Here is a 14,454-nt window from a genome sequence, read left to right on the forward strand (position 1 = left end):
CAAGATATATTCAAGTTAAAAATATAAATAATTTGTGTAAAGGTATATAAATAACATAAAAACTTTAATAATCAAATTTTAGTCTTTATGAATGCATTACAATACTTACAAAGATTGATAAGATAAATCACACTACTATTTTAAGTTGTACACTTCATATTTATCCCATATTTATTCCATGTTTATCCCATATCTATATATATATACATATATACATATATATCATATCTACCTTCCCGGTACACGTTGGCAGTAAATATTAATTATATGTAATTTACTACTCATTAATTTATTTAATGAGTAGTAAATTTTATTTAACTTACTACTAATATTTACTACTAATTTAACTTTACTACTTACTCATACTAATTAAGTTCGCTTCATACGACTGAATTGAGAAAAAGGAACGACTGCTCTATAATCTATTTATACTACTCATATTAATTCAGTTGGCGCACTAAACGGAGATTCCTGTTAATTCGCCCGGCGATGAAAGAAAAAGCCGCAGAATAGCCGCACCCTTATATAAGCCGCATGGCTCAAATCGTCAGAAAAAAGTAGCGGCTGATAGTCCGAAAAGTACGGTACTCTATAAGGCGGACACACAAACAATGATTGCCGTTTATATAGTAGATTTATCCCATATTTACCCCATATTCATCCTATATTTTTCCCATATTTATCCCATATTTATTCCATATTTATTCCATATTTATTCCATATTTATCCCATATTTATCCCATATTTATGATATATGGGATAAATAATTTATCCCATACTTATTCCAAACTTATTCCGTAGTCATTCGGTACCTATCCCATATTTGTAGGGCATTTTCTTTGGATGCAAGGATTGGGAGTGTCAGAGAACAGCTCAGCAGTTGCTGAGACTCCCCAGTTTGATAAGCCGTACAACTGTTTCACCTTCTGGTACCACATGTATGGTGCTGGGGTGCGAAAACTGTCTGTACAGGCAGATGTTGCGGGAATTACACAGCTCCTCTGGACCCAAACAGGTTTTAAATTATTTTGAATTTCAAATATCTAGATACATGTATGTATTTCATGATACTCGTTATCAGTGCAGGTTTTGGGGGATTTAGCTATAGCTATATCTGTGGTAAAAGGGATAGCTATAACTGTCATAAGGATGATAAGGATAATAGCTATAACAGAGGTAAAAGCAATAGCTATAGCTGCGAAAAGGATGATAACTATATCAGTGGTAAAAGTGATAGCTATAGCTATGATAAGGGTGATAGCTACATGTATAGCAAAGGTAGATTTGTTTGCCCTGGCAATAAGATAAATGAGAACTATAGTGATGGAAAACTGATAGCTATAGTATAGAACTATATGACAGTGATAGCGTTGACAGAGAGTATGCATGCTTTAGTAGCCCATGTCTGTTGGCTTGCTATACTTGTTTAAATGATGATGTGGTAGTGCCTCAGCAGCATAACGAGGTCAAGAGCTGACTCGTAGGTAAAGAGAATGTGCTGACTAATATTAACAGCTAGTAATGTTGTAAAATATGTTGCTAGTTGAAAACAGTAAACCCTTACTAGGGGAATAATGTAGCCAACATCACTTTGCACTCAAGCAATATTCAATACTCTCAACTAGGAAACAAGGGAGACAACTGGAAACAGGGTCATGTCAGGATAGTGGGAGGAGCCACTAAACTTATCATAACTGCGATAAGAGGCACTACTGCGGACTCAGATATAGCGATTGATGATTTGAAGTTGTCATTGACTGATTGTGATGGTAAGTGAGTCATTACTTTTTCTTCACGCCTACTACTTTCAATTTGGCACTTGTATACTTTGGCACTGTAAGGAAGTGGATCAAAGCAAATTATATTAAAGTTACTTCTTCTTTTATTATTGTTACTAGCACCCTGGCAGTCTGGTGTGCTTTGAGAAATTGTCAGGTGTAATAACTATGTGTACAATTATTCCAATACGTAGCATGACGGGCAATTGGTACAAGTGGTAGAGTGTTGGTATACCTATGTAAAAGTCACGAGTTTGAATTTAGCTGAAAGAAGTCTTTTTCTAAACCTCTAAGCGTGACTTCGACAACTGGACAGACACGGCTTTTATTATAGATAAAATAACTGAATGCCCAGCGTTGTACTAAGGTTTTTGAATAGAAAATTTACTTTAAATTAGTTAAGTAGTTTACCTAACGAATTTCATTAACTTAAAGGTTGACTTGCAACTAAGTTCACATTACAGTTATTTGGTATCAAAAGATTCACCATGTCTTACTTTGCTGTGTTGTAGGTGCAAAATATGTGGAAATGTGATTACAAGCTCTTAAAACCTCAAAAACGAACAGTTAATCGCCGCCATCACAAAACTGCCGTAGATGAGAATCTCTTTTCAAAACGGCTCAAATGAGACGTAGTTGTACAAAATGGCTTCTGTTAACACTTTCACACAACCTCATTCGTCGAAATGTTTTCACAAATATACTTCACGCATTCAACAAAACCATGTCTATTGTTCTTACGCTTCTATTTTATCGTCACTGTAATGCTGTCACTTTCAGCGCTGATATCTTATAACTTCATTTATTTTTTTAACCTTAGCTCGAAGGAGTACACATCATTGTCTGATAAACACGAGGAGCCTGTTGGTCACCTGTGATAATCGAAAAATGCTGCAGAAATTATTTGCCAAGTATGGATCACATGATCAGATTACGACTAGACGATTAGGCCAAGCCTGAACAAAACTGTAAAGTAGCGAGCATCTATATTTGATACGGGGTCTCCGGTAAAACCCAAAGTGTTTGTCATAAACTAGTGCTACGCGAAGTTTTATATTGAGCCTTTTATTGGCCTTTCAATTCACATGAGAACATCACGTGACAAAACGATAACCAAATGTAATGACAACGTCAGAGAAATAAATTGATTCTAATCTACGGCGGCTTTTCGTTTTTGAGCTTTTAAGAGCTTGTAATCACATTTTCACATATTTTGCACCTTCAACACAGCAGAGTAAGACATGGTGAATCTTTTGATACTAAATAACTGTAATGTGAATTTTGTTGCAAGTTAACCTTTAAGCTAGTAACTTAAGCTAGTAACTTAAGCTAGTCGAAATCTTTACTATATAAGAGCTGTGTTCATCCTTCTGAAGCCAGCATTAGGAAAAAATCATGATCCTCATGTCATGATCTCTCACCCAATCATGGTCTTCAAGTGTGCTAGTAGTAACCAAAAGCATGTTCACAAGTGCTTCATAAGTATGCTTACAATCATTCCATAGTATAGAAATTTTTAGTTCAATTCTACTGCAAAAGAGATGTTTTCCTAAAATGTAATCGCTTTGACTGGACACACGGATGACAGATGAGAGACAAACACTAAGAATTATAAATATAGATTACATGTATCTTAGTTTTGTGCTGCATGAGCTTGCACTGTCGGCTGAAGCCTTTGACTACAAGATTCAGAGACTAAAGACTAGAGAGACAGAAGGTAACCACCAATATGGAGAGAATTAGACATTTCAATGTTATACTACTCACAAGGTCAACCACGATTGTAAAGGAAAGCAGAGATACAGAGAATACACAGCAGATTAACATTAAATGTATCATATATTTATTATTAAATGTATCTATATTATTAACTTATTATTTATTATAATATATTAATAATATATTAATAGATCGATATTAACTTTATTTACAGTAGCCAATGTTGTTTTAAACAAATTAGACCATGAAATAGAAAACAACAGAAAAAAAGAAACAAAAACAAAAATGTATTAGATACCATAAATGAGTAATAATAAGAGATGTCTGGAAGTGTCTAGAGGACAGGACTACTATTCTTGTCTTTCTCGAAGTATTTATTAGAATATGTTAGCAATAGCCAACTGTTCAATACCAATATACAGGTATACATGTATACAGAATTATGTCTGCTCAAGATGTGCCGCGACGTCAGCTCTGCTGTCAAATTCAAGACTCTAAAGACTGCTTCAAACCTGACAAAACTGACCTAAGAATGTAAAATGTTTACAGTTTGTTGGTATCCGACAACCGATATGATGGATTTTTTAAGCTATATGTTGAGTTTGTGAATGCTCTCAAGTTTTTGATGCGAATGGGTGCAGGTTGAATGCATTGTCAAATTTTAATTGCGTATCTCTACAAGATTTGTAGTAGTTTTAGCAATATTTAGAATGCTGGAAAGCCTCATTGTCTTTGCGTCTACATTTGCACCTATGACATACCGTTATAGATATAGCCATTGATCTACATCATTGCTGGTTATCGCAGGCTATACCAATCGACAGAATGCTGTATAACAAAGTTGTTTGAGAAATACCACAAATTAGGTTAATTGGGTCATCGATTGGCTGCCTGTACTCCATAGAGTAGTGAAGGTAGAGTTTAGGGAACAAATTCAAGTATATCATAACGTATAAAGGTGTTTGACATACTTGCCAAGTCTCCTGGTTTGGCCGAGACTCTCCAGTTTTTTAAGTCAATCTCCCTTTTTCACAAAATCTCCCGTTTTCCTCCAGCTTTTTCAATAAAAGGAGTGGTTTGATTTTTTTACTTGTTGTTTCCCCTTTGTTTACTAGTTGTGAGCCCTCATCATTATACAAAGTTAGCAACAATGAAACAGATCGCTATTAAACCGTATGTTTGCCATAAAACTTGGACTATTTAGATTTAGCAACATTGATGTCTAACGATTTGCTCCACAGTTTTTCATCAATAAACAAAGATTATACATGGAGCTGTACATATCACTGGCAAATGACCATGACCTCGCAAAGATAGCAGAGGACCTGAACATCAAATAAAATTGTAGGAACGCCTTCTATGTAGGTACCAATGAAGAAAAAAAAACTTCACAAAAAAATCTAGGCTTCAGGTTCAACTACTACATTTACCGTCAATCTCTCGTTTTTTTCTCAACTACTTGGCAAGTATGGTGCTTGAAACATTTCTAAAGTTAGTCTAGTAACATTAGGTCGCTAGAAATCAATACTTTCAGGCAAGGGTTTCAAAACATACAATAATTTTCAAACACCTGTCATAAACACATATGTCTATAAACACACATGTCTATAAACACCATATATGTCCTACAGGAATGACTGTCCCAGTCATGACAACTTCAACACCTCAGCCACCTCCTACCACTCGTACGCAACCAACCATACAGTTTGCTTGTAACTTTGATGCTGATCAGTGTAATTTGTACCAAGATAAATCGGACAACTTTGAATGGTCACATGCGAATGGACCAACCTTATCATCTGGAACCGGGCCAAATGAAGACCACACTCGTGGTGACCTCACAGGTAAACGAAGGCTTTGTTGACACTTGCCAAGCGAAACACTTGACTTGAAAACACCAAGCTTGTTTATGCTACCAATTTAAAACACTGAAGTAGATTTTCTTTGATTTTAATCTTGCTGTTGTCTGCAAATTGGCACATTTGTTAGTCTAATTAAAATTAACTACAAATAAGTCACAAAGGAAATTGGCAAATTTAGATTCAAGCTTTGTAAAATAAGATTTTTTTGGTTTGCTGAACATGTTTAGTTTCATGCTTCTTTATTCTTTTGCGTCACATGATGTTGTCACATGATGGTATCACATGATGGTGTCACATGATGGTGTCACATGATGGTGTCACATGATGGTATCATATGATGGTGTCACAGTATGGTGTCACATAATGGTGCTACATGATGGTATCACATGATGGTGTCACAGTATGGTGTCACATGATGGTCTCACGTGCACGTGATGGCATCACATGATGGTGTCAGAGGATGGTGTCACATGATGGTATCACATGATGGTGTCACATGATGGTGTCACATGATGGTGTCACATGATGGTGTCGCATGATGGTATCACATGGTGGTGTCACAGGATGGTGTCACATGATGGTATCACATGATGGTGTCACATGATGGTGTCACATGATGGTATCACATGATGGTGTCACATGATGGTGTCACATGATGGTGTCACATGATGGTATCACGTGATGGTGTCACAGTATGGTGTCACATGATGGTGTCACATGATGGTGTCACATGATGGTGTCACATGATGGTATCACAAGATGGTGTCACAGTATGGTGTCACATGATGGTGTCACATGATGGTCTCACATGATGGTGTCACATGATGGTGTCAGATTACAGCATGCATTTTCAATAACTTTATTTTATTTTTGTTTGATAAATTGACAAATTTAAGAGAAAATTAAAAAGTTTAATTTTTTAAAGACTCTCATTTGCTACTATGGGGAAACACAATGGAAAGTCATGCAAAAACCATAGGCATAACTATGTGACCATAGTGAGATGACTGCGATTATGTTTTAGCCATTATGTTGAGCTTCAAATGCCACGTTTCAGAAAAACTCAGTGAAATTGATGTGAAGCAGCACAAGTGACACTCTCTCAACTTATCATAAGCTCTCTAAGCTTTCAACAGAATCATAATACTAGAGAAAACGCATACCGATTACCGTACAACCTCTAATTGAATGCCATGGCACTCTATTTTTCACCCTTTCTTCATAGTGTTGGTCAAATACAGGTGGCGTTCAAATAGAAGCTGACATTGTATTTTTTAAATGGCTTGTCAGAATTTTGGGAAAATAAATTTAACCCTTTTACGGTAAGGCGAATCTCGTATATACTTTGCCCTCTTTTTCCAGAAGAGAAATATTAACTCTTTTGTATGCAATCATTTGCTAATTCACCTCCAACTTATCAAAGATCTGTTATTAAATATTCATTGAGAAAATGAGAAATATCTCTACCAGTTGATATCTATCTATTGCTTGCAATTAACCTGTGATAATATTATAGTCTGTGTCGTGCTTTGCGATTTGTTGGCATTTTCAATTTTTATTTAATTCTAAATTTGAAAACATATTTTCATTTTATATCTACATTTAACAATATTGCATAAAAGCTCATTGCCTCATTGATAGGTTTGCTACAGTTTGCAGCCAAAACTAGTTTTTTATGTGTAATAGAAGAGGAGTTACGAGTGTCGATATCCATTGTAAGATCAGATTACCACAATGATGCTAACAAATAACATGCTATAAATCTGCAAATTTATAAGTTATATAATGATAATCTATTAGATGCTGCAATTATATTGCTATAAACAAGTGACATAGACGAAATATGCTTATAACACATGCAGAAACAAAAATTAACGTTTTTAAAACAAAAATATTTGCCTCGTTTGCTCAGCCAGCTGCGTTCTGATTGTTGCTTTCGATGGAACGAACATCTTTTGGTTGTTCAATACCTTCCACAATGTATGTTCTGACCTCAACTTTTTTTCTGCACTGCTAAACTAGTTGATATTAGTGTCCAAAAAATTTTCCGTAAGAGCAAAACTTTTACGCCCTGCATTTCGCCCAAATACAATGATTAACTTTTAGCCGCAGGCGCATTTAGCACAACTTTTAGTCTAAAACTTGTCATTCCTATACCATCGTAAATGTAAACCATTTTTTATATACTTCAAAGTATCAAGACCGTGTTAAACAAGGAATTACTATTAGTTTGAGACAGTTATTAGTTTTTCTATCGTATTGCTTTCAAAGTTTTAACGAAGAAAAACGAGAAGTTTTGGAGTTGGGTAGCGAGAGAATTAATTGTTATTGATGTAAACGGTTCATTATTAATATGATTTTGTGGACACTTTTCTACTGATCACTTGCTATAATGAGTTAGTAAAGATCAAAGAATGTCAAAGTAGCGGTCAAAAAGAGGTGGCGTTCAAATAGACCGTGGCGCTCTATTTTTCAACTATTCTCCCATAGTGATGGTCAAATAGAGGTGGCGTTCAAATAGAGGTGATGTTCAACTAGAGGTTTTATGGTATATTATTAATCATCTTACATTTTATTTTTTGTTACAATTATCTTACAGATTTTATTTGGTGCTGATTGTTGATATAGAGTTTTATCATCAATATTCCCAGAACAATGAGCATTAGACATTTCTCTTAATTGCGCAAGAGTTGTCTACCGTCTAACAAGTTTCTTTGCCTATTACACGGGGAGACAATGCTGAAGGCATATTCTCATTGATATACACTGTAAATCTGCCTTATGCCATGAATAAAACAAGAATACCTAATCGTGTTGTTAATAGACGCTAACCACCCTTGAAATAACAACAATAACTTCTGTCAATTATGTTTAAATAGAGGACAAAATTTTAAAACGGTTACTGAATAGCATGTCGTTGCCTTAAATATAACAGGTATGTTGACTTGAAACCATGGAAGAGTGAGGCTCATTATACTATTAATAATATACAGTATAAAAAAATATTTTATTAACTAGCAAAGGTTTCTATGAGAGACTCTGTCAATCATGGAAAGCTTATCGCTCCAAATGAGAGCTGATCTATATTTGGTGTCGGTTTACAAACTTTTAAATGAAAATTGTTGTTGGTAGGCTACTACATGTACATACGCTCCAACTACAAACCATCAGGATGGAAAGCTAGACTTCAATCAGGGCTGATCAATGTCACACCAGGACAATCGGCTTGTCTAAGGTTTTCCTACCATCTCTACGGTGCTGATATGGGCCAGCTGCAGGTGAACATCAAATCTCCAACAGGGGAGTCTTACAATGGCATAAATCTGGCAGGTAACACGTTATACTAGCCTCTCTTTATGGTATCATTCTGTCTATCACTTTTGGCTTCATACATTCTAATAGCTGTTGAATAAGCACTCGATCTTACTGATGTTTCCTTCACGAACAGGAAATCAGGGCAACATGTGGAAACAGAAAAATTTAGACATAACCTACCAATCCAGTCAGATTTATCTAGAGTTTGAAGCGACAATTGTACACTCCCTTCCTCCATTCAGTCGTGTGAAAGGAGAAATGGCAATTGATGACCTCATCTTAACAGAAAGAAGCTCATGCGCAGACTTGGACAGTAAGATTCCTAATTAGTTGCTTAAAAGGAATAACTACTTGTCTCTCATGTTTTCTATTGAATTAGCTTACATCGAATGCTATATTTTAATTCTTCTTTGTAGTGGTAAGAGTTGCTTCCCCCATAACCGTAGCCACAACTACCATGAGTCCAGGGTCAACTGTTAGTGCTGGCAGCACCGCGCCTCCTACTACCACACCTCCTCCACCAACTACTACTCCTTGGACTACACTACCAACCACACCAGCTCCTGTGCAGGTAAGTTTAACAGGGAGCTACTTAATCATTTCTCATGCAAGTATATGTTATAGGCAATCACCATGTCACTTCCTATGGCGGAAATCTTTACATCGACCCACCAAATTACCTCCTCTTCAAGTAAAGTAGACAGTGCTATTTGCTGTCTCTCTGCATTCTTTCCTTTGCTGGTTGAGAAAGTCCATCAAGTATTTTCTTACGTTTGCTGACAATGAAGGAAGGTTTCTAGAAATTCCTTATTAGTGTGCCAAACTGGAATAACTACTCTTTCACAAATAATGTGTCTTTTCACAATCACATTTGTATTGTAATAAACCGAACTATAAAAGTTTGTCTTGGCCAATGTTTTTAGCCGCTCCAAGTTTTCAGTAATTTATATACAATAAGTATTTTTTTTATTATCGATGCTTATAAAAACCTCAGCTAATATGGTTCAGGTATGACTATCACATCACATCATGTCAGCTTGGGATTCAGTCATAACCAGCAACAACAAAAATTAAAACTTGTTTTAGTGCCTGCAATGCAAATGTAGAACAATAGATGAGATCAAGCCTTTGTTTATGTTCAGCAAACGGCAAACTTTATAATGCAAAAGATTTGCATTTTAGTCTAGTATCAGTAAGAATGAAAGTATAAAAGTTTCTCAACTTTATCCAGAAATTTTTCTTTTAAACAAAACTTTTAAAAAATGTTCATTGAACAAATAGTGACCTTCACTGCTAATTAAACTTACAATTTATTAAAACCGTCACTATAATGGGAGCTGAGTCCATCCAAAATCACAGGTTGATGTTGGAAAAAAAACAGCATGATGCAGGATTCGAGCCCACAACCTACAGCTCAGTGGACTTACTATCTAACGCCTACACTAAAGAGCCAATCAGCCACCATTTGAATAATTGAGCAGATATTAATTCTCTGCTTTATCAGGCCATCTGATGGTCTCTACATACTAGACTGCCAGGGTACTAGTATAAGATAATATCAGCTGGTCTAATACACTCTACACATAATAGGAAATGGTAGTAAAATGTGGTAAACCTACTGTCAGGAGCTTCCAATTAAAGAACTGAATTCTAGTGATTGTGATAAGCTATAAAATTATCTTCAACTTTCATTTTGCAGATATGTAATTTTGATCAAAATTTATGCGGATTTTCTCCTGCAGCAGATAATGATTTTGATTGGTCAAGATATAATCGCAGGACAACCGATAGTCATACAGGGCCAAGTGATGATCACACACACGGCAATGGTAAGCATTCAGCGAGTCCTCAATGTGCCAACATGGCCAGCAAAGCCACATAATTCACCAGCTTAACTGCTGCTACTCTACATACAATTTCAGAGTTAAATTTTATTGAGTATTCATGTTTATCTTTCTGCTTTTCATCAGAGAGACTGCATAAGACAATGTAATCTTCATACAGCCACATATTGTGTTTTTGGCACACTAAAAACTGGAACTGTTTGGTAAACGACGTTTCTGCTACGTCTGCTCGGTATTTGATATTGCTTAAAAGTATTTTTAGCAAAAAACAATTCGTAATCAATAAAATAAACAAGCATAGTAAAAAATAAACAAAACAGTTTTTTGTTTCTTATATTACTCAGATATTTTGTGGATTTTTGCTTGTATTATCGTGTGTTCTATGAATATGATAAGTTTATCTGAATATGCTAAATGATGAAGTATTTGATGATTGCAAATATCTGATCGTTTGCTTGCAGGGACAGGTTATTTTATGCTAGTGGACGCTTCCTACAAGAGCAATGGTACTCACACGTCTCTGGTATCGCCGATGTACAGCAAATTGTCAAATATGGGATGCTTAACCTTCTGGTATCACATGTGGGGCGCAGATATAGGTCAACTAATTGTAACCATGAAAATATCTAATCAAGACATCAATTTGTTTACTAAATCAGGTGACCAGGGGAACCAATGGAGACAATTTTCTAAGACTCTTGACCTTTCTGCCAGTAACACATTTCAAATTAAATTTACTGGAACTATATATCATCCTCATGGAGATTATACAGACGTATTAGGTGACATTGGTCTGGATGATGTAAGTGTGGACAGAGAAAGGTCATGTGAAGCTACAACAGTTCTGCCTACGAAAACATCTTCTCATGGAGAGAGTGGATCTATTGGACCATCCGTTAGTCCAGTAACTGATAACCCAAGTAAGAGCCAATCGGACAGCGCAAGCATGTCGCCGCCTAGCACGAAGGTGCCTAAAATCTCAACCATTTCCAGCCCCATAGTGACGCATGTAAATACAACAGTTGGGGGAGCCGGGCGACCTGGTGCAGTTATAGGTGAGTTGATAAGTATGACTATATGTGATTTAATAACTGCATACACTGACTTACTTATAGTTATAGGTGAGTTGATAAGTATGACTATATGTGATTTAATAACTGTATACACTGACTTACTTATAGTTATAGGTGAGTTGAAAAGTATGACTATATATGATTTAATAACTGTATACACTGACTTACTTATAGTTATAGGTGAGTTGATAAGTATGACTATAAGTGATTTGCATAACTGCATACACTGACTTACTTTAGTTAGTTACTTTTAGTTACTTTTAGTTAGTTGAGCGTTTCTATAATTGCTCTGGTCAACCCTGCACATTAGGTTTCCCCAATAAAAAGATATAAGAAAACGCAATAATTACTAGATTGGTTTGTTTTTCAGCATAATTGGATCTGTAAAAATTAGATATGACATTTCATGAAAGGTTTTTCACAAAATTTATTGTGAGTATTAATATTGTTTAACACTTATATAGCAAGAAACTCTAATTTATATTGTTGACTATGTTTCATGTTTTATCAAAATTACTCAAAGTATTATTTGGATTTTTGGTCTGATCAGTAGAGATTTTATAACAAACAGATTAATAAAACAAGAGAAGAGGCTCTAAACTATACATATACAAACTATTATATACTATAAACAACAATTACTAAACCTTCACTCAAAAGCAATAAAAATATTAACTGTTAAGGCCCAAAATGTTACATGAGAAGCTTATGAAAATCCTAGCCGTTGATTTAGTCAATGTTTAATGTCAATTTTAAAACAAATATTATTTTAAAACATTGAAAAAATGGATTAAAACATTGAAAAAAATGGATTAAAACTTTCGCTATAGGATTTAAAATTTCCTTTTTACGCCGCTAATATGACATTTGATTCACCTTTATGATGACCAGAGGAATTATGGAGTGCAGTCTATTAAATATTGTAAACTCCTGCCATTTTTCTTCCCAGTTTGCATGATTAATATACATAAAAAGCTTTGTATTAGAACAACACAGACTTAATAACATATGAAGAAAGCAACCTGCATCATTCTTATCAGATGTATTTGCTATTTGATCCATTATTAAAAATAGAACCCATTTAAAGGCGTTATCTATGGTGATCAATAGCAACTAACATCTCATCAAGCACTTGTCCACAACTGACATCTCATCAAGCACTTGTCCACAACTGACATCTCATCAAGCACTTGTTAAAAAAGCTGAACATACAGTCTAGTGAGTAGCTGTGACATAACCTTTCAAGTTCATATTTTATGTACAGGGGCAAAAAATCCCAACACTGGTGTCATCGTTGGTGTGGCAGTTGTGATCCCTGTATTGATGATACTAGCAGTGGTGGGAACTTTGCTTCTCATGAGAAGAAGGTAAGAATTTTGAAAGTTTGTTGCGAAAAACCTAAGGTATGTGATAAAAGCAATCACACCACACAATTATACACTAGACATCACAATTATTAGATATATGCATGCAAACACCACACGATGAGAAGGCCTTTGGTTATGCAGTATTTTGTAATGCAAAATTCTTGCTGCCTCCTTATGGAAATCTTCAAATGTTGCTTAGCCTCAGATTTTCAAATGATTAAGTGTCCGCAATGACAAGGCGAGTAGATTCCCATAGTGATACCTTTAACAAAAAGTGTGTGTTACAAATTTCTTCCAAAGACTGTCTTCTGTCTGGTTTCAACCAGTACTCTTCAACTAAGTTCGTACACCAACATGCTTGGAGGTGATTGTTTAACAGGACATCCCTTTTGAAGTGATGCAATTAGTCACAAGGCCTTTAATCTTCATTTCCATTACTGTAATTAATTTTATCTAGTATACTAGCTGATCGCTACTCTGAACAATGAATGTTTTATATCTGGAATGTTACTTTGACGCTGCTTGTGTTTTTGCGAATTCCACGATGGCATAATTTTGGCTTTACTTTTAGGCAACTTTGGCTCTTTGCACCTGGAGGAAAGTTTTCCGTTTTATTCAGCAAAAATAACCCGGAAGCAGCCGGCATTTATACGAGCACTTATGGAAGCTCGAATGAACCTTCATTACATTTTAATGGAGATCATAAACTCGGGGATACTAGCGAAGCATAATACCATAATCATTGCTCAATTATTCCGCTTTCTCAATTCCATTAGCTCAAGAATTCCATTAAATTATTAACATATCTGTGATTTTTACGTTTGTGATATCTGAGGCAAACCGTGTTTTGAATTTGCTGTGAAGGAACTTATTAGTTGGAAATTATTGACAATTAATCGTGTCTCCAGGAAGCTGATAAATGAAGTGTGATGGCTAGGGTAGAAATGTAGAAAGATCTAGACTTAAATAATAATTATTAATTTTTAAATCTTTATGATTGGTTCTAACTGTCTCAAGGAATTTGAGATAAAGTCCTCTCAATATCTCGGTGATATAAGAGGCTCAGCCACCTTCTGGTTGCCAAAAAGCCATCACAGCGTGTCAACCCTATCGGGATAGTTTTGCATTTCTGACCTCAGTAGCAACTTGCTCAATGTCATTTAAGCACAACCATTACGATTCTTCGATGCCAACACTAAATTTAAGTGCCTAAACCTTCATAAATTTGTATGGTCATTTTCTAGCAACACGTGGAAGGCAACCACATGTAAGTATATTGTATGAACAAGTCTTAGGCTGAACCGCTACCGAACAAAACACTGCCTATTATACAAAGTTTTAGTCAAGAATATTAGAATGTTTCCTTTATTTATAGTCTGTGTTGTTATAGCTTTTGTTAACATAATAAAATATGGCTAAACAATTTACGACATTCTTTATTCATGTTCTCTGAGCTTTGCGAAGATAACTGTCTGCGTTTCAAACAACAAAATAAG

The 14,454-nt window shown here is 35.3% G+C and overlaps 1 protein-coding gene across 1 annotated transcript in view; it reads left to right on the top strand.

Moving 5' to 3' along the window:
* LOC137390503 (MAM and LDL-receptor class A domain-containing protein 1-like) overlaps window positions 1-14,383 on the top strand; it is an 83,057-nt gene extending 68,674 nt beyond the window's left edge. Inside the window, exons 29-38 of the mRNA XM_068076832.1 lie at window positions 830-1,015; window positions 1,626-1,769; window positions 5,129-5,341; window positions 8,492-8,689; window positions 8,808-8,987; window positions 9,091-9,245; window positions 10,374-10,503; window positions 10,980-11,573; window positions 12,856-12,958; window positions 13,530-14,383. Of these exons, the coding sequence (XP_067932933.1) occupies window positions 830-1,015; window positions 1,626-1,769; window positions 5,129-5,341; window positions 8,492-8,689; window positions 8,808-8,987; window positions 9,091-9,245; window positions 10,374-10,503; window positions 10,980-11,573; window positions 12,856-12,958; window positions 13,530-13,689 (2,063 nt within the window). The 3' untranslated portion in view covers window positions 13,690-14,383. The remainder of the gene's footprint in view (window positions 1-829; window positions 1,016-1,625; window positions 1,770-5,128; window positions 5,342-8,491; window positions 8,690-8,807; window positions 8,988-9,090; window positions 9,246-10,373; window positions 10,504-10,979; window positions 11,574-12,855; window positions 12,959-13,529) is intronic.
* Window positions 14,384-14,454: the final 71 nt, after the last annotated feature.

The sequence above is a fragment of the Watersipora subatra genome, chromosome 3 (genome assembly GCF_963576615.1).
Source record: "Watersipora subatra chromosome 3, tzWatSuba1.1, whole genome shotgun sequence".
Classification (NCBI taxonomy): Eukaryota; Metazoa; Bryozoa; class Gymnolaemata; order Cheilostomatida; family Watersiporidae; genus Watersipora; species Watersipora subatra.